Below are 25,432 nucleotides of genomic sequence, written 5' to 3' on the forward strand. Positions count from 1 at the left end.
TTATTGGAAATAATTTTTAAAATTACAATTTCAAAAAAACAATTAACAAAATAAATGAGATAGACATTTATATTGAGAAAAAAAAATATTGACTGGAATCATTATTTTTATTATTAACGTGAATTACGTGGAAAAAATTTAATTTTTCGTTTAATTAAATAGAATAAATATGAGTTTTTCTAGAAAAAAGAATTGTGAATTCAAATAATGTCGTAGTAATAATGAATTAGAATTTCGAAAAATTGATTTGTAATTTTTTTCAACTGAAGAAATTTATCAAGTAAATTCAGAAAAAAATTTAATTAATATTAATTATTATATGATTAATTTCATAAATAATAATAATAATTAATAATTAATACTTTTATACTGTTAGGCTTTGTAATTTCAAATAAATAAATAAATAAATAAATAACCCGAGTCGAACTTTTAGACCTGCTTACATCCTTAAAACTGAGGGTTTTTAAGGATGTAAAAGGATGAAATCAGAGTTTATTTGCATTGCAAGTTAACTCTGATTACCTCCTGCAAACCCCTGGTTAGCGACAAATTTAGATGGTAAAAGGGGGAAAGCAGGTGTTCCTAGAACCATTAAATACTGCTTGACCCTTACTTACAGAATTCTACCCTCTCCCGAAACCCTAAAAAAACTGCTCATAGCATATTTTAGATCATTATTAACTAATTTTTATAATAAGTTCAATTATTAATAAATGACATTATTATTTAATGATTTTGACTTTTTTTTAATTTAATCATGACCAGGCTTCCGTTTCCGGTACCGTTTTCGTGTACACGCGTTCATGAAGGGTTAAGAGTTTTTGTTAAGTTTTTTTCATGGTTTTTTTAAAATTAAAAAGGGGTGGTTAGTGTAGTGTGCTGTGCGAGAGCGGGAATTTGTGGTAGTGTAAGAAAAAGGTATGTTTGCGTAGAGTAGTGTGAGTGTGCGTGATAAAAAAGATAAAAAAGAGAAGTCGGTATTGTGAGGTTAGGTAGTGTAAAGTGAGAGCATAGTGAGAGACAAGAGAGAGAAATAGGACTGTGAATTGCGTGTAGATAAGTTAGGTGTCTAGAATGTCTGGGGTTGAATCTGACTTGAGTAGTAGCAGTAGTGAATATGGAAGTGAGCGAAGTGAGTCGAGTGAGAGTGAGGCGCCAAAATTTGAAAGGGGAATAGGTAAGAATGGAAAAAGAATGACGTGCGAGGATTGTATGGATTTGTTAGAGTTATTTGAAAAGTGGAGTGGATCATTGGACAAACGATTTGAGGTTATAGGAAAAAAGATGAAACGTGTGAATAAAAAAGCGGATGAAAGGGACAGAGAGATTGAGAAAATTAGTGAGAGTTTGGAAAGCATGCAGAGAATGTGGGAAAAGTGGGAGATAGAGTGGATAAAAGAAAAGGAAGATTTGTGGAGGAAATTGTATGAATTGGAAGAACGTTTAATGGAAAATGAAGGGAAGGTGAAGGGGGGTGAGAATGTGTGTATGCAGGTGAAAATGGAGGAATTATCGAGACGAGTGGATGGTATGGAAAGAGAGAAAAGAAAAAATAACGTTGTGATTAGGGGTATGAATGTAAGGGCAACGGAGGGTAAAGGAGAGGTGGAAAAAGTGTTTGCGTGGGTGGGGGTTAGTGTAAGTGTAAAAATGGTAAAAGCGATAGGAATGGGCGAGAATGGTGTACCGAAATTGTGGTTGGTGGAGTTAGGTAATGAGGAGGAGAAAAAGGAAGTGATGAGAATGAAAATGAAGTTGAAAGGAAGTGTGATAAGAATTGATGAGGACCGAACGTAGAGAGAAAGAAGAATTATATGGCTGTTGAGAGATAAAGCATGGCATGAAAGAAAAAATGGAAGAGTAGTACGAATGGGTAAAGAATGTATTTGGATAGATGAGATAAAACATTGTGTGAGGGAAGATACTGGGAAAGTGGTTAAGGTTAGGGCAAATGAGAGTGAATGATAGTAGAAAATGTGAAGAAGAGAAGTGAGAGAGAAACTGAGAAGGTTGGAAGGACAGCAATGGAATAGAGAAAATGTGGGTAGAATGAGGAGTGTGTATGAGTGAATAGAAGTAGTTTGGATGGTAAAATGTTAAGGTTAAGAAAAAGCGAAAAAGGGGTGGGCGAAAAGGGAGTATAGCCAGGAAAGGCAATTGGAACTGGAAACGGAAGCCCTGGCACTGGCGATTGTTGATAGGTTAGGGTATTTTTTTTGTATAAGTATAGTTGAATAAGGAAGCGTATAGGTTAAGTGTTTTTTTTTGTAATTAGATGTAAGATGATTAATTGATTATGTATTTAGTTTGTAAGAAAATTGTATTTGGATCCTCGAACCCTGCTTTTTGCAGGGAGAGTAAATAAAAAAAAAAATAAAAAAAAAAAAAAAAAAAAAAAATTTAATCATGACCAATAGCAAATTCATAATTAATGTTAGTATATATATATATGTGGGGATTAATACATATCCCTTTATATATAAATATAAAAAAAATTTTAAATTAAATATTTGTTAATTAAATTATTTAACGTTGTATATAATCATTAAATTGTCTACTAATACCTATACAATACAGAAAAATCGGAATAAACGCAAACCTACGAAATAAATATAATCTAACGCACACGAGACTTGAACTACATGAAATAAATTGTTTAATAATAATATTAACAATATTAATAATATAATAATAACCCATTATTCATAAATTAATATTTTTATAATTAAAAAAAAATGTCAAAACATTTAAGTTAAAAATAATATTTAAAAATTAATAATAAAAATGATAGTTGTTGTTTGCTTTTTTGTTTCTAAACTTTTTTATAATTTTTCTTTTCAAATAATTTTAATTTTAAATTTAATGTGTATTGACAATCTTCGAATAGTTGCAAAGAATTTTATCAAAAAGTTTGATAAAAATAGAATTCCTTCAAAGAATTTCTTTATTTAAAAAGAAAACTAAATTCTCGCAAAGAATTTCATTAATATTTTTAAAATCCTAATTAAATTCTTTTGAAGAATTTCTTTGAATTTTTTTTAAATTAATGGAGTTTCTTTAATAATTTTAATTGAAAATTTCGAAAGCAATTGAATTTTATGAAGAAGAATTTTATTAAAATTGTATTGAAAATAATTGACTTCATGCGATGAATTTTACTATTTATAAAACCCGTGTAGAAAAATTTCGGGGCAGTCTGGAGTCCAGTGATTGCCTCAACTAGACGCATCTGGACGGTCTAATCTGGACGGTCTAACTGTATGCTATATGAGATTTTTCTGGACGGTCTAATTTAGACTGTCTAACTGTATGCTATATGGGACTTCATTGGCATCACTAGAATTCAAAATTTTTAAAGTACAAATCAAAGTACAATCAAGACTTTATTGCCCGATTTGTCAGTCTTCTTTGAATTTATACATGGATTGTTACTTCAAAATTTAATGGAATAATTTAGTCAATCTAAAGAATCGTTTAAAAATAAATATTGTAGGTTTATATGAATTATTATAAATAAAATTTTCAATGAATTTAATTAAAAATTCTAAAGAACTTAGATTTTTGAAAAATGCCTGATAATTAAAATTCTCCTGAAATTAGATAAATTTATTAACATATTGTATTTGATTAATTATTAAAAATAATTTATCTGTAGAAGAATTTTAGTTAAAAACACTATAAACAATTGAGTGTTGGAGAAGTTACAGATTATTGTAGAAATTTAATTATTTTCAAAAGTAACAAAATTCTACACAGAAATTCAATTATGTTCAAAAATTTTTTTAAATTCTCATCAAAATTTCAATTATCTTTATAAATAATAAAATCGTTCTCTGAAATTCAATTATTTTCCAAATTTTTAACAAGATTCTTGGCAAAATAAAATGTAAGCAAAAATTTAATTACTTTCATAAATAAAAAGCCTTTCACAAAAATTCAATAAGTATTTACAAATTTTTTATAAGTTTCTTCTCAATAATTCAATTATTTTTATAAATAATAAAATTCTCAGAATTTTTTTATTATTAAAAATTTCTTAGTTAATCTTAGAATTTCTTAATTATTTTTAATACAATTTTAATCGAATTCTTCGAAAAGTGTATAATTATACTTAAGAATTGTATTGAAATTCGTCATAAGAATTCAATTATTTAAAAAATTTTTGATAAAACTGAAAGTAATACTTTAAAAAATTGTTTAATGATTATAATTGTAGTAAGAATTATTTATTTAAATATTCATATATAATAATTAAAATAATTCGGGATTATTATGTGTAATAATTTTAGTCATAGTTTTCACTTCGTCCTTATAAGCAACAGAATATATGACACTGGCATTGATATAGTAAATTAGGAGAGTTCACACCCAGACTTCAGTGGCCGTGCGGTTTAAATGCTTCGAGTCGGGTCGTCAAGGGTGGGGGGCGTGAGTTCGATCCCACATGCGAGCGGATATTTTTCATTGTAAGTGTTATATAAAATAATAAAATTACTATATTTAATCTGTATAAGTGTTACAAATTAAAATTGTAAACTTGTTTGTAAATAATGTTAAATGCCTGTTAAAGAATGAATTTAAAAGATGTACCAATTAACGCAAATTGTTTTTTTATTAAAATTATTTTTCAATATTACTATTTTAAATGATATTTACTGCTAGTGCAGTATATTATTTATTTGAAAATAATATAATTATTATAATAATAAGTTATTGTCATTAAATACATATACACATATATATGAATAACAATAATATTTATTATTATTAATAATTTATATTTTCACATTACATTGAATAAACGTGAGGACCGAGTAAATTTGGGTAAATTATTTATAATTAAAAAACTGAAATATTGAAATCGAACCTAAAATTTTAAATATTAGCACTGCTCATTAGCCCTGAATAGCTTGTCCAGTCTGGACCAACGCGTGGTTCGATCGTCACTGGTCTGATTAGCCCATGATCAGACAGTCTTTTCAGCGCCCAGTTAGAGAATAGACTGTCTTTCTGGCACCACACTAGAACCCAACAATTTTTCTACACGGGAAATAATTAAAATGTTTCAAAGAATTTATTAAAATTTTAAGAAATAATTAAATTGTTATGAAGAATTTTATAGAAATATTTAAAAATCATGACATTTTTTCGTGAAATTCAATTAAAGTAGTTTGGAAAATAATTGAATTTCTTAAAAGAATTTTATTATTCTTGTTGAAATTTAATTTTTCGGAAATTTTTGAAAATAATTAAATTCTTTTGTTTAATTTTATTTAAATTGAATTAAAAATTATTTAATTTCTGCAAAGAATTTTATTATTTATCAAAATAGTTGAATTGTTTCGAAGAATTTATTAAAGTTTTAGGAAATAATTGCAATTTATGAAAATATTTAAAAATATTTGAATTCATTCAAGGAATTCAATTAAAATAATTGAATTCCTGCAAAGAATTTTACTATTTATAAAATGAATTGAAATTTTCAAAATAAAAAATTTTGTAATTTGCATAACAATAATAAGTTGTATATCTCGTTCCGCGCGTAACATTTGCTATTGTAAGAATATGTATTGTAGAAGCAATACAGGGTTTAAGGTTCAATTAGGACTTAAAAAGGAGTTGTCAGAGTTAAATAGAACTTACGCAGGAGGAAAAGAACACCAAGGGTTTCTTAGGTGCAGGTTAGGGTTAAATTATACTTACAAGGAGGTAAGCAGGTCTAAAAGTTCGACTCGGGAATGAATAATAAAATAACTGAAATGATTAATTTAACAATTAAATAATTAAATAAATATTTTTTTCACAGAAAGTAACATTGAAAGTATTAAGTTTGCTAAAATAGACTTAAATTTAATGAAAAAAAAATTTCAATTGCTTCTTTTTAAGAAAAAAAATATCGCGAGTGTTTTTTTTTAAATGCTAATTTTTCTTTAACAATTCGAAATGCTTGTTATCAACACAAAGAGACTTGTTTCTATATTCTTTATGAGAATAAAAGTTTTCTTGTAACAAAAATAGGTACACCATTTAACAATAATAATGATCTGCGGCAGCGGCATCTTTTTCTCTTCTCTTTTTCTTCATCATCATCTCTGTCTTCAAGAAATAATTTCAACTTATATTTATGCTTTGACTGGTTTTCTTAATTAATGAAGTAATTGTGAATACCAGACAAATGGAATAAATAATACACTTTAATATTTTACACCAACAATATTTTTATAATTAATTAACAAAACAAATTTTATTCTCAAAATGAAAAAAAAATTTCTGTTTGTTTTTATTTTACGTAATGTCAAATTAAATTATTTCTCTTCTCATTGTTAAAGTTAAAAATAGAAGTGTATTTTTTCTTCACTAAAGAGATTGCAATATTTCTTTTTCCCAATTTGAGTGAAAAAGATTTTTTTAGATTAAATTTTTATCGATTTCTTAAATGATTAATTATTAATTGCAAACTGTTAATTATTAAATACTAACTGCTAATTGTTAATTACTAAGTACTAATTATTTATTATTAGTTATTAATTTCTGATTAGTTTCTATTTATTACTAACTATTAATTTTAAACTATTAGTTATTAATTATTATTAACTACTAATTACTATTTAATTACTAAAATTCAGAATTAAAATATTCTTCAATCAAAAAGTTAATTAATTTTTTTTTTTGAAAACGAAAAATACAAAAATAAAATGTTTAAATTTATCGAAGTTTTAAATTTAGAATGAAAATAATTGAAATTTAACTAGTATATTAAATCTCGATTTATCATCACTTTGTGGCTTGTTGTAGCGGAAAATGATCCCATATTTAATTTCTCACTGACACTTGTTTTTGTAAAATGACGCTTGCTTGGAAAATTCGATATTTTCGCTTTTATTTTTTTTTCCTTTCATTTTTTCAATATTTATACAAAAGTATTATTAGTGTGTGAATTTTAATTGCAATATTAATTGAGTTTTTTTTAAATTTTGTTCAAGAAAGTGAGTTTAGTTTCAAATTTTCAATAAATAAATTAAAATATATAAATATATTTTTTTTAATTATTTGAATTATCAAAATAAATTTTTTTCCTGATATATTTTTACATATGAAATTGAGATATATGATAATAATAATAATAATCAATTGCATGTGCACAGTGAATACTTATTGATTTTATTTGCGCATCAAGCATTGATAAATTTTATTATCATGATTCAACAGCGTGCCTTATTTGTGAAATCTATCAATAATTATAAATTTTTATGTATAATATATAGTGATATTATAGTATCACTGTCTTTTAACCCCTTGGCAGTCGATGACGTGTATACACGTCATGGTGCAGGTGGGCTCAAACTGTCGATGACGTGTATAGACGCAAGCAGATTTTTGGCTACAAAAACACACAGATTTGTCCACAAATTGATACTCGGGGGTTTTCGGGGTCGCTGATTACGAATCCGTTTTCAGATTTTAAAAATTCAAAATGGCGGATCCAATATTAGGGACGACATATTCAAAAATTCATCGGATTCACTTGAAACTTGTTACTCAGGAGTTTTCAGGGTCGCTGATTACGAATCCGATATCAAATTTATAAAATTCAAAATGGCGGATCCAATATGGCGGACATGAAAATAAAAAATCGACTGAATTCACTTGAAACTTGTTACTCAGGGGTTTTCGGGGTCGCTGATTACAAATTCGATATCAGATTTTGAAAATTCAAAATGGCGGATCCAATATGGCGGACATTTAAAAAAATTCATTGGATTCACTTGAAACTTGTTACTAGGGGGTTTTCAGGGTCGCTGATTATGAATCCGTTTTCAGATTTTAAAAATTCAAAATGGCGGATCCAATATGGCGGACGACATTTTCAAAAATTTATCGGATTTACTTGAAACTTGTTACTCAGGAGTTTTTAGGGTCGCTGATTACGAATCCGATATCAAATTTTGAAAATTCAAAATGGCGGATCCAATATGGCTGACATGAAAATAAAAAATCGACTGAATTCACTTGAAACTTGTTACTCAGGGGTTTTCGGGGTCGCTGATTACGAATTCGATATCAGATTTTAAAAATTAAAAATGGCGGATCCAATATGGCGGACCTTTAAAAAATTCATCGGATTCACTTTAAACTTGTTACTCAGGGGTTTTCAGGGTCGCTGATTATGAATCCGATTTCAGATTTTAAAAATTCAAAATGGCGGATCTTATATAGCGGACGACATTTTTAAAAACTCGTCCGGTTCATTTAAAACTCGTTACTCGGCGGTTTTCGGGGTCGCTGATTACGAATCTAGCATCAGATTTTTAAAATACAATGTGGCGGTTCGAATATGGCTGGCGCCATTTTAAAAAATTTATCAGATTTACTTAAAAGTTGTTACTTGGGATTTATTGATGTGGTAGATTGAAAATGTAATATCTGTTTTGAAAATGGCGGATCCAATATAAGAACAAACAAAAAAATATTAAAAAAACAAAATAAATAAAAAAGTGTAAAATCCGACTGCATACCTCCACGTGGTAAACTCTGGTGTCGTAAGTAAAGTAGTATACTTAACAACTGACTGCGGGGGAAAATTTTGTATTTATTATCGTTTCAAAAGTTTTTCGTAATCAGCGAAAACCCTCTAGTAACGAGTTTCAAATGAAAACGATGAATTTTAGAAAACTTCATTCGCCATATTGGATCCGTTAATATGAATTTTCAAAATCTGAAATCGGATTGGTAATCAGCGACCCTGAAAACCCCCGAGTAAAAAGATTCAAGTGAATCCGATGAATTTTAGAAAATGGTGTCCGCCATATTGGATCCACCATTTTGAATTTTTAAAATCTGATATCGGATTCGTAATCAGCGACCCCGAAAACCCCTGAGTAACAAGTTTCAAGTGAATTCAGTCGATTTTTCATTTTCATGTCTGCCATATTGGATCCGCCATTTTGAATTTTCGAAATCTAATATCGGATTCGTAATCAGCGACTTCAAATACAATAGTTTGCTCGCTTGCGCAAATTTTAGTTTTCTAAAAAGTTGTCGACATTTTGAGCCTACTTGTGAGATTTTGGTCTTGACTGCGAAGGGGTTAACACTGATTATAGAGCATAAAGAGAAGGCGAAGAAAAAAAAAATTTTTTTATTTAAACTAATAATTTAAATAATATTTTATTATTTTTACTGATTACTACTAATTACTAATTCACTAATTCGCAAAAAAGAATATTTATAATGACAGTTTTAGTTATTTGAATATTACTATCCTAGTTTATTTGAATGAAAACATAAAAAAAATTGTAGAAAGTGAAAATTAAATTTTTTTTGTTTCGAAAGTTTTTTTTCAATTATTTGAATCTGATTATTAATTTACCTGAGTGTAAACGAGAGGAACGCAAACAGTATCATAACCAATCAGTGCTCCAAGTCTTTTTCTAATGTCACTCAGTTCAACGAGGAGTGTTTGCACGACTTGATCACTGGTGATTAATGACTCTTTTCTTGCCCTGTTAATGATATTCGTTGCCCAAACCAATGGCATCCAATATTTTGACATCGCTGCTTTTTTGTTCATCATTTCGAAAATTTTCTTCTCTGACTCCATCATGAGACCTGTGAATTTAACAAAAAAATTATTAATATCGAATATGTTTTAAAAATTTATTTAAACATTTTATTTCTATTTTATTACTTTAATTATTTGTTTCGATAATTTATTTTTACTTTATTATTTTATTTATTAATTTATCAACGAAAATATTTATAATTTATTTAAATAAATAACGGAATTTTTTCTTCGATAATTTATTTTATTTATTAATTTTTTATAGAAAATTTTAATAATTTATATTATACTTAAGGGGCAAACCGGCCATACCTACGGTTTTTTTACTCTTGTGACTAAACGAATCAACCGATTTCATTTTTCGATGGCTTGTTTGAAAGATCATTTAATTGCGCAACTTTTTCCCAGAGACACCTATACTTTATCTTTTATTGTTTAGTTGCTGTGTTAACTTTAAAAAATTTTGCAAACTGGCCGGTTTGCCCCACCCCCTGGGGTAAACCGGCCAGTTGGGTTTTTTATCTACAATATTGCATTTGTATAATCTACAATAACAATAAACATAAAGAATCATGTGAACAATGGTTGTAATAATGTAAATAATAATACAGGATTGAATTTTAATTAAATAAATAATATTTTTAAATAACAAAAAAAATGTTTGAAATTATCAGGAAAACAATATTAAAGGGTTTAATTCTCATTGGAAGATAATTATTTTTCATTGAAAATAAATATTTTAATGAAAAAAACATTCTAATTAATAATAATTTTCGTGAAACTCTGATACAATGCAAATAAAAAAAAACTGCTTTGCAAATTCATCAAAGTTTTTGGTGGTAAATATTCCTGAGGTGTGTACCTTCAAAACCTATCACCTAATATTTGGAAATATTACACGATTTCCTCAGAATTTCCTTAAGAAATAATTCGTAAAAGTGTAGAAAAAAACTTAAAAAAAACTTTTGCTCCTAGCGTTGCACAAACAAAAGTAAAAAATTGAAGGAAGCGAATTTATCATTCGGTGATTAAATATTAAATTTGAAGAAGTTAACAATTTTCCCGAATCAATCTACACAAATAAATTAAATATCTTAAATAAATCTCAAATTTGTGTAGATTGATTTGGGAAAATTGTTAACTTCTTCAAATTTAATATTTAATCACCGAATGATAAATTCACTTCCTTCAATTATTATAATTGCCTATGAATTGTAAAATTAGGCTTACCATCTTTAAGAACCTTCCTACGTTATCATTAAAATAATGTAGGAAGGGATAGTATATTTCAAGGAACTCGGAGAGTCTCGGGGTGCATGTAGCTCAGTGGTCAGAGCAGTCTACCGGCAATAGAAAGGTCGTGGGCTCGTATCCCACCATGCTACCGTTTTTCTCTGAGTTCTTTGATAATTTTGAAATTATTAATTAATTGCGAAAATATTTTTCAAATTAAGCAGGTTTCTGTATTAGGGCAGCTGTGCTGTCGATACTTATGAAGCCCATGAGCTTATCGAGATTTATTTAAGATATTTAATTTATTTGTGTAGATTGATTCGGGAAAATTGTTAACTTCTTCAAATTTAAAAGTAAAAAATGTTAAATTGAAAAAATAAGGTATATATATACAAGTAATACATGACTGAATGGTAAAAAAAGTGAAACAATTGTTGGTATATATATATATATATATATATATATATTCATATCAAGTTCGTATTATTCTCCTTTTTTCCTCAAACGACCTTCTCAAATAGTTGTAATAGAACGGCAAAAGATCCTGCTTTCCCTTATTTCTTATGCCATTTACACATTTCTTTAGATATCAAAACATATTTTGTCATTCGCTTAATGACAATTCTTTTCTTCGAATTTTTAAATTTCAAAACTATCATTAAAAATAATAAATAAAAATTTAAAAAAAATAATAAATAAAAAAATTATTATTATTTAATAAATTATTAATATTTTATTATTTCCTACTATTGATTTATTTATTTATTTAACAAACAACACGCGATAAGAAACCCATTTTTGTAAATTAAATTGTGCTTAAAAAAAATTCCAGTGTCACACGGAGAAACTTTTTCTTCTAATATTAAATATACAGTCGTGTCTCGTTATTGCAATATTCGGAATTTGAAGACTCTCAATATTGCAAGCGCTTGTATATGTAAAATACGTATTTTACCCCTCTCTCCCAAAAAATACATTGTGTATAAAACTTTTGAAGTAAAATACGAGGTATTTTACTGTAAAAATCCATGTAATTTACCTGAGGTATTTTACGCTCCTAACCCTGGTGAAGAGTGGGAAATTTTCACGACTCTTGCAATGATGAGACACGACTGTATTTGGTTATCTTTCCTTTCTTAAAAAAGACATGGAGTGGAAAGGTCGAATGTATCGAAAAGTATCGAAGTAAAGAATGGGCAATGAGAATGTAAAATCTTAATAGAAGGGTGTTTTTAAAATTGTTTGTACATGTTGTTACGTCCGTAACTTCTTAATATACTTAAATTATCTATAATATTTAGGTGTGTATTTCATTTAAACATATTGAATTATACATATATGTGACTGTCCACGAGAAAACACGGCTTAGCTCCCAAACATGAATTTCACAGGGCGAGCGATTGAAGTACTACGATTGAAGTTAACTACGCTTGACATACCCATCTTTAAAACGATATATTATTATCGAAAGTAATTGATATTTTTAACTTTTGACTTTTGCATTTGAAAAAGCAACATAAAATCTGTCGATTACCATAAAAAACTCAAATTGATTTTTTGGACATAAGCCGTGTTTTGTCGTGGACAGTCAACGATTGAAGTAAACTACGCTTGACATACCTATCTTTAAAACTATATATTGTCGAAAGTAATTGATATTTTTAACTTTTGACTTTTGCATTTTAAAAAGCAACATAAAATCTGTCGATTACCATAGAAAACTCAAAATTGATTTTTTGGACCTAAGCCGTGTTTTCTCGTGGACAGTCACATATATTATACTAACGTATTTGAAATACGTATTCATACAATCTCTTCATATTATTGCATTATATTAAATATATTTTATAAGAAGGTAATTGTTATTATAAATTTTATATGTATTTAAACAAACTTATAAATTATAACAAATCCAAGAAAGATGGGTAATACTTTTCATGTAAAAAGAATAACGATAATCCATCAAGCAGATTACTATAATCCAATAATCATTAGAGTGCATAAAACAAGCAGGCAGGTGTCTAATCCCTGGAAACTGAACTGAGAGGTACAACGGTCGCCCCTCAACCCCCCTTAAACTATCGCTCTGGATTGCAACCTAGCAGCCTTTTAGACAGTCATCACGGCATTGCAGCCTAGTCGCTCCAACCCCCCTTAAAATCCAAGCGGCATCAACACGTGTATGATTCCAAAGAATTGATGAAGACAGTTTTATATAAAAGGGGATATGAGTTCTACTCAGATCAGAGAGTAATTTTTTGGGAATCAACCTGAACACATCGTTCAGTACAAGAGATAGAGAGTAATTTTTTGGGAATCAACCAGTTTACATCGTCCAGTCAACGTTAACACATCACATAATTTACAAGTGAATTCAAAGTACATCTTTGAAAGTGAACAGTATATCTCCAAGTATTCTTTTCAAAGTGCATTGTTCGAAAGTGAACAATATATCCCCAAGTGTTAAATTTGAAGTGAACTGTAAATCAACCTTTTATTATACACCAATTTGCAAAATATAAATTTTAAACAATTTCCAAAATTATTAAATTGTAAATAATCTCAACAATCAAAGAAGATCTAATATTGAAACAACACATTCCAAATTTCGAACCATCGAAATTTGCTCAAGAGGCGACAACCGTCTGGAAGAAAGCAGATATTTTCAAAATACAATACACTATCTCATTAGTGTAAACAAGAGGATTAATACCCAACCATTAAGGACAACAAGCGGAAGGCCCCTTTTCGTCTAGCGATCAACACCATTGAGATTAGACAGGAGATTATCATCACACCACCAGTAATCGTTATTCTTTAAGTAAGATTCATAATTTTTGTACTCATTGTAAATTTGTCAACTCTTTTCTTTCTTGTTGGTTTTTAAATAAATTATTCTCTCACATTTAGTAGGCTCATTGACTTATCCTCATCCCAAATTAGATTCAGTTATGAAACTAATTTAAAACGAGGAACGCTAGGAATATTTAAAAAGGTTTCTCGTTTTGACGTAACAATGTGAAGGTGGTGCTGCAGTCGTACGTTATTTAAAAAGAGCGCGAATATATAAATTTTATTTTTGTTAAGAGAAAGTACTCATAATAAATCTTATTTTGCATTGTCAAAAAAACGTCAACATTTCAAATATAAATAAGCAAATTATTAACTGAAAAAATTTAAATATTATTATTAATGAAATAATGGACTTGGACAATGGACATATAAAAACTAGCACCGTAGACGGCCGCTTGCGGCCGTCGGAGGAGCTAGTATTCTAAAAGTTCTTTAGAATGTGGGGATTTTCAGTGCACTGTGTTAATAACTTCAACATTAATACGAAAATATATATCACAGAGTCGCACAATACTCAAGTATACGTTCGTATACTCACTGCGACACATATGAAAAGATGGCTGACATTAGTAGCAAGAATTTACATACAAAGAAAGATGGCGCTAGTGTGATCAAACAAAATAAACGCGGTGTCTCAACCCTAACCACTGACCAACCCTGACAACTCTCCCGTAAATAATTATTTAATATTATTTTTATTTTATTTTACTTAATTTATAGAAATTAAAATTTGTATTAAACAAAATAATTTTTTTTCAAAAAAAGGAGAAAAAATGATTATTTGCGAGCGCGTAATTATTGTTTGGTGGTTAAAGGTGCAAAAATAAATAAATATCTGAAACTGGATTAAACTAAAAAATCGCTTTTATTTTGAGAATTTGTTTCGAGAATTATGCTTGTGCTCTGGACGGAAGCGCAAAAGGTACTGACTAATCTATGCAATTGAAAAAAGGGACTTGTAGAGGTAAAAATGTGACTCACCCTGTACTACCTACGTACAGAGCCCAAAAGTTTGCAAGTCTCAACGTGCAACGAGTTGAACAACAAGGTAATAAAAAAAGGGTCTCAGGTATTTACCTGAAAGCGAAAAAGTGTACAAAACTGTTAAAAGTAAGAAATTTAGAAAAGTTTAGAATATTCCGTCCAGAATACAAAAATCACAAAAATGATTAATTTATTATAAACAACAAACATAAAACCTAATGTGTATACATTAATTTGTATGTGTGTGTGTTGTGTATTTGTTTGTGAACTATGTTATATATGTATATGCATATATATATATATATATATTTATAGAATCAATTTAAATTTAACAAAAAATATTAAATTTCATAAATAAATAAACAAATTGTTTTTAATTTTTATGTATGTGTAAGTGTGGGTATGTGAAAACAGTAGCCACAGTACCCCCCTTACCAGTGATTGAATCACGAGAATCCAGCTTGATACCGTTCTGTAAAACGTACTTGTCTACGTGGACGAGTACGGACGTTGTTCTCAGGAACCGGATTTGGTACAGCTGGTACCTGATCAGGAACTCTCTCGATTGGTGCTGGAGGCTGGTGTTCGATTCTCGGTACAGGAACAAAATTATGGTTGAGAACCATCTCGAAATTTTCCTCTTCTTCACTTTCTTCATCTTCGTCCTCGATGTCGTCGTCGTTGTTGTCTGCCATAACATAGGCTGGTTTAAGCCTATCAATAGAGACTGTAACTTCTCTACCATTCATATTTATTTTGTAGGCCTTTTCAGCACGAGAAACAACTCTGAAGGGGCCATCATATGGTAGTTGTAAGGGTGATTTTGGTCCGTCATGGCGAACGAACACATTGCTAGCTGTGGCGAGATCCTTGAAAATAAATGTGCGACGTTCTCCATGCCTGCTTCCGTTGACTGGACGCAACTGCTCAACGTGACGACGGAGAGATTGAACGTATTCTGCTGTTGCTGTTACAGTATGTGATGATGATGTCAAAAGTTCACCAGGTAGTCTAAGGGTTTGTCCATAGACCATTTCTGCGGCTGTTGATTGAAGGTCGTCCTTTCAGGCGGCTCTGATACCAAGCAACACTGTTGGTAAAATTTCGGTCCATCTTGAATGTTGATGGCATTTGATGGCTGCTTTCAGTTGACGATGGAATCTTTCCACCATTCCATTAGCTGCAGGATGGTAGGCAGTAGTTCGATAGTGAGTCGCACCTGTCAGTTGATTCAGCTCACGGAACAGATGTGACTCGAATTGTCGTCCTTGATCAGATGTGATTCTTAGTGGCGTTCCAAATCTTGCCACCCAATGAGTGTAAAAAGATCGTGCCACGGTTGCTGCTTCTTGATCTTCCATCGGAATTGCTTCAGGCCAACGAGAAAATCTGTCAACACAGGTCAAACAGTACCTGCATCCTTCAGACATTGGCATGATCACAATGTCAATATGGACATGTTCGAATCTCGAAGATGGGAGTTGAAAGGTTCCTGGTGTGGTGATGACATGTCTCGTAACTTTTGATCGTTGACACTGTAAACAGTTACGAGCCCATTCTCGGCAATCCTTTTTAACCGACGGCCAAGTGTAACGCTGTGTTACCATCTTCACTGTCGTGTTGATTCCAGGATGTGAGAGTCCATGAACACTGTCAAATACTTTTTTACGCAGAGCTTCCGGAACGAATGGGCGTGCAGCTGGTGTGGATACGTCACATACTATTGCCACGTCAGATTCCGGAATTTTAATCAATTTTAATTCCAATCCAGTCGAAGAATCTGTTGCTATCTTCTTCAGTTGTTGATCATCCTTCTGGGCGGTCTCGAGCATCTTCAGGTCCAAAGCTGGCTCAATTTCTTCAATCCGGGAGAGAGCATCAGCAACAACATTTTCCTCACCACTGATATGTTGAATATCAGTGGAAAACTGTCCGATAAAATCAAGATATCTGAACTGTCGAGGAGTACACTGTTTGTTCTTTTTCTTAAAAGCGAATGTGATTGGCTTGTGGTCCGTAAAGATGATAAAATTCCGTCCTTCTACCATATGTCGAAAGTACTTCACAGCTCCATATATGGCCAATAATTCTCGATCGTACGCAGAGTATTTTCGTTCAGCAGTGCTAAGTTTCCTTGAAAAAAATGCAAGAGGAGACCATTCGTCATCAACTCTTTGTTGTAGTGCAGCACCAATAGCAAAGTCCGAAGTGTCACAAAATATTGCCAGAGGAACGTCATCTCTTGGATAAGCAAGAAGTGCAGCTTGAGCGAGGCTAGATTTACTTTTAATGAATGCATTTTCAGCGTCTCGAGTCCATTTTACCGGCACTTTTCCTTTAACATTGCCTTGCAACAACTCGTTTAAAGGTGCTTGAATTTTCGCCGCCTCAGGTATGAATCTCCTGTAGAAATTCAACATACCTAAGTATTTGCGAAGTTGTTTCACTGTTTCTGGTTTTGGATAAGTTTGAATTGCTTCTACCTTATCAGGTAAAGGTTGAGTACCACTGCCACTGACAAGATATCCCAAAAATTTCACTGCACTTTGTCCGAAAACACATTTCGACGTATTAATAACCACTCCGTATTTCCGTAAACGCGTATAAAGAATTTTTAAATGTTCTATATGCTCTTGTTCCGATGATGATGCAATCAAGATGTCATCAATGTAGGCAAAACAAAATTCTAAACCACGAAGCACTTCGTCGATAAAACGCTGAAATGTTTGTGCCGCATTCCGCAAACCGAAAGTCATATAAGGAAACTCAAATAAACCGAACGGAGTTGTAATGGCTGTTTTACAAATGTCCTCCTCGGCAACCGGAATTTGGTGAAACGATTTCATAAGATCTATCACTGAAAATATAGATTTTCCGGCAAGATTATGCGTAAAATCTTGTATATGACGCACAGGGTAACAATCAGGTTCCGTCACCGCGTTAAGACCTCGATAATCGCCACACGGTCTCCACTCTTCATCAGGCTTGGGAACCATGTGTAGTGGTGATGCCCATCGAGCTTTCGATGGTCTTGCAATACCGAGCTTTAAATAATTTTCGAATTCCTTTTTCGCGGCTCTTTGTCGATCCGGGGCTAAACGTCGCGGTTTTTGCACTACCGGAGGTCCATCTCGCGTTTTTATGTAATGAACTGTACCGTGTTTTGCTGTAACCCTTCCGTCAGGTCTTGTAATTTCCGGGAATTTTTCCAAAAGCTCATGGTACACACTACACCCAGAAACACTTTTAACACTAAATATTTTACCATTGACCGCTTTTCCTTCTGCCGTGAGCTTTGTCACTGAATCGATTAATTTTCGATTTTTAACATCTACCAACAACTCGTAGTGTGCCAAAAAATCGACGCCGATAATCGGTTTGGTCACGTCCGCGACAACGAATCTCCACGGATAGTCACGTCTCAGTCCCAAATTTAGATTAATGTTAGTGGTACCGTAAGTTGCGATAGTTGTCCCGTTTGCCGCGGAAAGTTCGTAAGAAGACTTTTCTCGCGACTGACGGAGTAACGCGCGAGGAAACACGCACAAATCCGCACCAGTGTCCACTAAAAATTGCATATTTGTTGCTGAATCACGGATAAAATTACGGCGCGACGTGGTTGGGCCAAGGTCGTCTGTCGCCATTAACGACTGGCCGTTTCGTTTCCCGATTTGTACGAACATGGCGTCGTACATTTTGTTGCTTTATCACCGAAACGGTTGTGATACCAACAAACACCATTTGACTCACTTCTTCCGCGAGATTGTGACCGACCGCGAGAATGAGATCTACCGCGATTACCGGACCGATTATTGTCTCTTTTATTCTGAATTTCCGCGATTTGTGCTTGCATTATGCCCATTTTTTCAGTCATTGTAGTCAGAACTTGGTCGAATTTTTGTAATAATAGGTCGAGAGACGCATTATTTATTGCAGTTTCTGCAACCGAAGGGCGATTTCGCGAACTCACATCGATAATTGAATCGGCTAATTCTGCAAGCTTTTCTAATGAAAGCTCTTGTTGCGCGGCTAAAATTGCTTGCACATTGTGTGGAAGGCGATGGATCCACAATGTTCTGAGCATTGTGTCCGGTACAGTAGCACCAGCGAGTGCTTGCAAATGTCGTAAAAATTGTGTAGGCTTTCTATCGCCTATTTCTTCTGACTCTAGTAATCTACGTTTTTTCTCTTCTTGCGACGCACTTAACCGTTTAATAATTTGTTCCTTTAATTTAGTGTATGGATTTGTCTCAGGAATCGCAACAATCATATCGCGCACTTCCACTGCGACTTTCGGATCTAAGGCGTTCGCGACGCATGTATATTTTTCACTTTCACTTGTCACTTGAGATGCCGTAAAACGCTGTTCCACCATGGAAAACCATAATTCTGGATCAGAATAAATAAAACTCGGGAGCTTCACATTTAAATTTGAACGAAATAATGCACTTTGTAATGCGGCATTGAACGTTTCACTGTTATCACTTCCGTTCGCCATTTTTATTTTTTAGTCAAAAAATCCGAATATTATATTGAAATAAAATGCACTTTTACTCACACCATAAAAAAAATCACGTCGGGGTCACCACTTTGGTGGTTAAAGGTGCAAAAATAAATAAATATCTGAAACTGGATTAAACTAAAAAATCGCTTTTATTTTGAGAATTTGTTTCGAGAATTATGCTTGTGCTCTGGACGGAAGCGCAAAAGGTACTGACTAATCTATGCAATTGAAAAAAGGGACTTGTAGAGGTAAAAATGTGACTCACCCTGTACTACCTACGTACAGAGCCCAAAAGTTTGCAAGTCTCGACGTGCAACGAGTTGAACAACAAGGTAATAAAAAAAGGGTCTCAGGTATTTACCTGAAAGCGAAAAAGTGTACAAAACTGTTAAAAGTAAGAAATTTAGAAAAGTTTAGAATATTCCGTCCAGAATACAAAAATCACAAAAATGATTAATTTATTATAAACAACAAACATAAAACCTAATGTGTATACATTAATTTGTATGTGTGTGTGTTGTGTATTTGTTTGTGAACTATGTTATATATGTATATGCATATATATATATATTTATAGAATCAATTTAAATTTAACAAAAAATATTAAATTTCATAAATAAATAAACAAATGGTTTTTAATTTTTATGTATGTGTAAGTGTGGGTATGTGAAAACAGTAGCCACAATTGGGGTATGTGAAAACAGTAGCCACAATTGAATAAAAGTGAATTCTGTGTCTTTGTGTGACGCCAGTGATTAAAGAATAATAATTAAAATTAAAAAAAATAGAGACGAGAGAAGACCAATAATTATGCATCACCCGCAACACTATATATATGATCGTTTTGTTATGTAATCTAAAGAGTCCGTCATATGACCCGGTCATAAACAAGGTATATGTCTTGGCATCTTGCGAAAAAGAATAAGCAACACCTTTCTTATATGCATTTTCGCGAGAAAAAAAAACCACGAATATTATATTTACCGAACATTAAAAAGACATGAAAAATTCTATGAAATAATTGTCATTAAAAATGTGCATAATTTTTTTTAATTACTTCCTGCCGCGGGAAGTTAATTGATCAAATTTTGGGAAATTACCATTGAATTACATACATTTAAATATATATTTCTTGCAAAAAAAAATGCAAAATTATTTACAAAAATTAGAAAAAAAGCAAAAATAGATGAGAATCGACGAAAATAGTCGGTTTTTAAAAATTTTACTGTCAGTACATTTTTTTAAAATTGGTCTGAATGTAGAAAAAGTTGTGAATCTGGTCTTTACGATTTTATAATTTTTATATTTTTGTCGTTTTAATAATTTTTGTTGTCTTTTTTTCTTGCTTTATTTTTGTTGTCTTATTTTTTTTATTTTTTTGTCCTTTTAAATATTTTCTTGTTTTATTCATTTTTTTTCTCTCGTTAATTAGTGAGAGATTTTTCCGGTGGTATGAGGAATTGATAGAATGTTTTTGATGAACTGCTATAAAGGAATCAGGATATATTCCTCGAGACTAATCATTTAATATATTATATTGTTATAAATCCTGTTAACAAATCGTTTAGCAACGTGTCACATAGAAACTCGAGTCTTTTTTCACGTCAGTCACTTTCACAGACACTATATAGTTACAAGTGCACGTGATTTATATGTAAAAAGAATTAATTTCTTTTTTTCAGTAAAAATTTTTTTTTTTAAACAAAAAATTTTTTTTTGGCTTTATAATATAGTAGACGATTAAAAATAGAAAAAATTCTGATAAATAAATAAATTTTTCGGATAAATGAAATTATTAATTAATTAATTTAGTGAAAATTAGAAATTTGTAACAAAAAATGAAGAATCATTTTTTGAAATTTCTTCAATAAAAAATTAAATTTTGCAGCACTCCTGGTATATTATAATTTGAAGTAAATTATTCAAAAATCGTAATGATATCGTTAACGGGTTGCATTTTATATATAGGCATAGGAAATCGATTGATTGGATAAGTGATCGATTTACCATTCGGTAAATGACCTTGCTACTGCTTTGTGGTTAATTGATTACGAAATCAGAAATTCTCGTTGCTTGTATTCGAAAGTCACAAATACTATTCACAAATAATAAATAAATAAACAAAACAACAGATTTATTTTGTTTTTTTGAGAGAAATTTTTTCGAAGAAAAAGAAATCGTTGTTTGAGGAAAAGTAAGTGAATATTAATATCCAAAAATAATGAAATATGGAAAAAATAATTGTGTTTCTTTCTTTTAACAATTTTATTCTTTATTGCTTTTGTTTATCGCTGCTACACATTAATTTCCATTGTTTATTGAGAATTGATATACTTATTTTATTGAATATTGCAATAAATCTTTGTTGTCATATGTCCTACTAAGAATTGTTTACAATAATCCTTGATTGTTATTTTTAATCTTTTTTTATAAAATGGAAAATTTTGATCTGCTCTTGTTTATTTGTCTTGAATTATGATATAATTATAGCTAATTGAATTATAATTCAATTTCATAAATGGTAATTTAAAATACTATTTATGCGTTAATTAGAATAAATTGCTATTTACTTTAATTAAAATAAATAGTAATTTAAATAATTAGCATAAGTATAGCAATTAGAATAAATAATTGAAATAAATATAGTAATTAGAATAAGTGAAATAAATAATAATTAGAATAAATAATTTAAATAAATATTAATTAGAATAAATAATTTACATAAATACTAGATTAGGAATTAGAATAAATAATTAAAATAGATAGTAATTGGAACTGCGCTATTATTTAGATAGTAATTGAATTTTAATTATAATAATTATTAATTAATAGGTACATATTAATTATGCAGTAATTAAATTTTAATTACAATAATTATTAATCAATAAAAATTAATTAGACAGTAATTGTATTAATGGATTTTTTTCTTTTTTTGTTTCACAGAGTGGAAGAAAAAGTCAAAAGCTGCGCTATTGGTGAGTGTTTTGTAATTTTTTGCTTCTCTATTTTCATTTTCGATTTTACAGTTAATGTAAAATGCTATTAATTGTAAGAGTCAAAATTTCTCAATGAATATTTCATCGGGACATATTTAAGGTCACAATCTTTCTTCAAATTAAGGTCAGAAGAGCAAAATCGTTTTACTGATTACTCATTCATTATGACCACATACTTCGAATTTTACTATAAATCAGTTTACTTGAATGAAATCATAATTTTTGTGATCGAATCCTATACAGAGAATTTTTAAAAGATATCAATTATGAGGCGAAAAAAGCAGTTAATTCCGATAAATTAATATATGACGTGTAAATAAGCAAATAATAAATAAAAAAAATAATTAAAAAATGAAGTATTATTTATTTGTAATTTAATATATTTTTACTATTTTCAATGGCGAATGGTTTATTTGAATCGCATATCAATTTTTAATTTTTTAGTGCAGAAAAATCGTATTCGCCTTGTAAATTGCAAAACGTGTTATTTTATTAAAGAAAAATAAATTTTCCGAGAGGGAAAAAATAAATTATTCTATCGACTTTTTACCTACGTTTTAGACATTTTTAGTATATATATAGGGGAGGGTGGTCCCATACCGACCCCCTAAAGTGCAAAGGCTAAAAATGTGCCAAAAATGTGTTTCTTTGTCTTCGTCAAAATTTTTTTGAGTAAAGGAACTATTTTTCAATGTTTTCTGACGGTTGCCGAGGTTTCTGATTGTCATTATAAAAGATCTAAAGAAAAAGCGAAAATTTGCGTTTTTAACTTTTTCAAAATGGGTGGTCCGAAACCGACCCCCCATTTTTTTGGGGGAAAATCTCAAGAATAATCAAGATATCAAATTCTGATAGTAATTAAAATAAAATTCAAGTCTGTAATGAACTGTTAAATTATTTTGACTTCATTTAAATACATTTTTGGACCTTTTTCTGAACAAAAAGGTAAATAAATGAATCATTAGTAACTTTACGCTGAGATTATTTATGTCTTTAAGTTATGTTGACATAGTTAAACTTGAATTAATATTATTACTTTATTTAAATAAATTTTAAGGCCTTTTTTAAAATGATAATAAATATAAATTGTTAAACAGTGCCTGTTTTAATTTTCGCCCTATTTCTAGTATAAAATATATACGAATTTTGTTATTAATTCTTTTTCGTTTTCGTACTTAACTGCTTCCAAAGATGTCGAAAAGTACAACTTTTCTTAATTCATATCGCCTTGTCGAGAACATTTCACAACTGACAATGAATAAAATATTTAACCAAAAGAGAATTAAAGTTAAGTAATAAGTGCTGTGATTGTTAGTAAAATATTTTATAAATTCCTAAAAAATAAAAGTAAATATGCAAAACCTATCCTCACTTTATGTGAACAATAAGGAAGAAGAGAATAAACAATTACAATGTAAAAATATGGGGGTCGGTTTCGGACCACCCCCACTATTTTCACAAAATGTTTTGCCAATCACTTATATCAATGGAGTCAATTTAATTTGAATGTTGTGCGTTGAAGTTAAGGTCATACACAATCAAAATTAATTTCGTAAAAATTTTCCTGTATTCAAAAAACACTGTTAGCTCGAATTCCGTATAGGTCAAAAATTAATTTAAACAATGCTAAAATCAAATATTGCTTGAATCTTTAAAATGAAATCAAACGCATTGATAAAACCTGTGGCCCAGTTGTTGGTGTTGTGAAAGTGTTCGACTGATGGTACTGGCGAATTTTTTAGTGGTACCATCTTCAAGAAACATAAGGGGGTCGGTATGGTACGAGGGGTCGGTATGGGACCACCCTCCCCTAAGAATAGAAATAGTAAATTTTTTTTCTTTTTCTATATTTGCTTAACAGTATATATGAGAATTTAAACTCGCTGCGCACGTGTCGCAATTCAGAGTGGTGTATTGAGAAGTGATTCTAGGATGCGTTCCATTTCCTCTAATATATTTAATCGCTTGGCAAATGTTGGTAATTTGAAATAGTATATTTCGTAACGAGTGCGAGCAGTTGTCAATTCGCTTCGCCTACAGTTTGTTCCAAAAAAAGTGCTCATTCAAAAATTGGCAACTGCTAGCACTAGTTACGAACGATATTTTTCATAACAAGGTGCAAAAAAGTGCCCTTTTTTGCACCGCGTTATGAAAAGATAATATTTTATTGTATTAACTAAAATTTACTAAAAAAAAAATATTTTTTTCTATTACTAAAAATTCATTAAATGGAAAAATAAATAAACAAAAGAAAAAAAGAACAAAAATAATATTGTTCCGAAGTTTTGAAATTTTTTTGCCTATAAATATTTTCATAAAAATATTACTATACAAAAAAGAACAACAATTAAAATTAAACATTTAATTAGTTAACCAATTTTGTTAGTGCACAAAATTTTTAGTCAAAGAAAAAAATAGAAGTAAGAGAAGTAGAAAAATGTCGTTCATTTGAACGTTCAAAACTTTAGGAAAGTAAGAAATAAAGAAAAACAGTAAAAGAAATAAAAAAATTAATTTTGATGGATTTTTTCGCATTTTGTAATTAAATATTTATTTGGTTCTAGTTTGAATATTATTTTTTTTATTCCTAGAGTGTTTTTTATTCCTAGTATTGTATATTGAAATAGAATCGAATTTGTCGAATCAAAATTAATTGCTCTACTAAATAGCTAAATCGAGAAAGTGCCTCCGAGATTCTTGAACGCGACACTAAAGTAATAATTCTCTTCTGTCTTTTGACCTCGTAAAAGAGAAGAGATGCGAAAAAAAATATTGTCTCATTCATGGAGTATATCGTGTGTGTCAGTACCGTTAGCGAGGGAAACACTTATAGACCACAGGATACTTTTTCTACAATATTTTTTTATTTTTATACATTGAGAAAAATAGAGTTTGAAAAACTGGGAGTCAATATTGAAAAAACTGGACTCAGTCCAGTAAAAGTACATTAATTCATTTCCATCAAGCATCTTAGGGTGTTGCGTATAGTGGATAGAGGGTCTTAGTTCCAAATGTCACTGTAAAGAGCATTGAAACACAGGCGAAGATTATAAGGCGCGCTGCAGTGTGCATAGTAGAGAAACTGGACTCAGTCCCCTACTTCGAAATTTTCACAATAAAGGAACGCAGGCGCGGAACCTGTCAAAATAAATGTCCGACGCGACGCGAAACGAGTGTTTTCTTTTATTCACTTCGTCAATTTTATATAAAAAAAACAATAACCAATCATTAAAAAAAAGAAAAATATGTTAAATGCACTCTTTATATATTCATATTCCTTAATTCACAAGTTTTATTCTT

The 25,432-nt window shown here is 30.3% G+C and overlaps 2 protein-coding genes across 4 annotated transcripts in view; one reads left to right on the forward strand and one right to left on the reverse strand.

The window, feature by feature from the left end:
* The window catches only part of LOC122503438, a 223,986-nt gene that overhangs the window by 63,689 nt on the left and 134,865 nt on the right, over positions 1-25,432 (reverse strand). For both annotated transcript variants that reach the window (XM_043613980.1, XM_043613979.1), the window contains one exon: positions 9,371-9,609. In XM_043613980.1, the coding sequence (XP_043469915.1) occupies positions 9,371-9,604 (234 nt within the window). In that variant the 5' untranslated portion in view covers positions 9,605-9,609. The remainder of the gene's footprint in view (positions 1-9,370; positions 9,610-25,432) is intronic.
* The window catches only part of LOC122503439, a 290,985-nt gene that overhangs the window by 37,087 nt on the left and 228,466 nt on the right, over positions 1-25,432 (forward strand). For both annotated transcript variants that reach the window (XM_043613981.1, XM_043613982.1), the window contains exon 2: positions 22,080-22,111. The gene's annotated coding sequence lies outside the window, so the exon portion shown is untranslated. The remainder of the gene's footprint in view (positions 1-22,079; positions 22,112-25,432) is intronic.

Source organism: Leptopilina heterotoma, unplaced genomic scaffold (assembly GCF_015476425.1).
Source record: "Leptopilina heterotoma isolate Lh14 unplaced genomic scaffold, ASM1547642v1 Lhet_262, whole genome shotgun sequence".
NCBI lineage: Eukaryota > Metazoa > Arthropoda > Insecta > Hymenoptera > Figitidae > Leptopilina > Leptopilina heterotoma.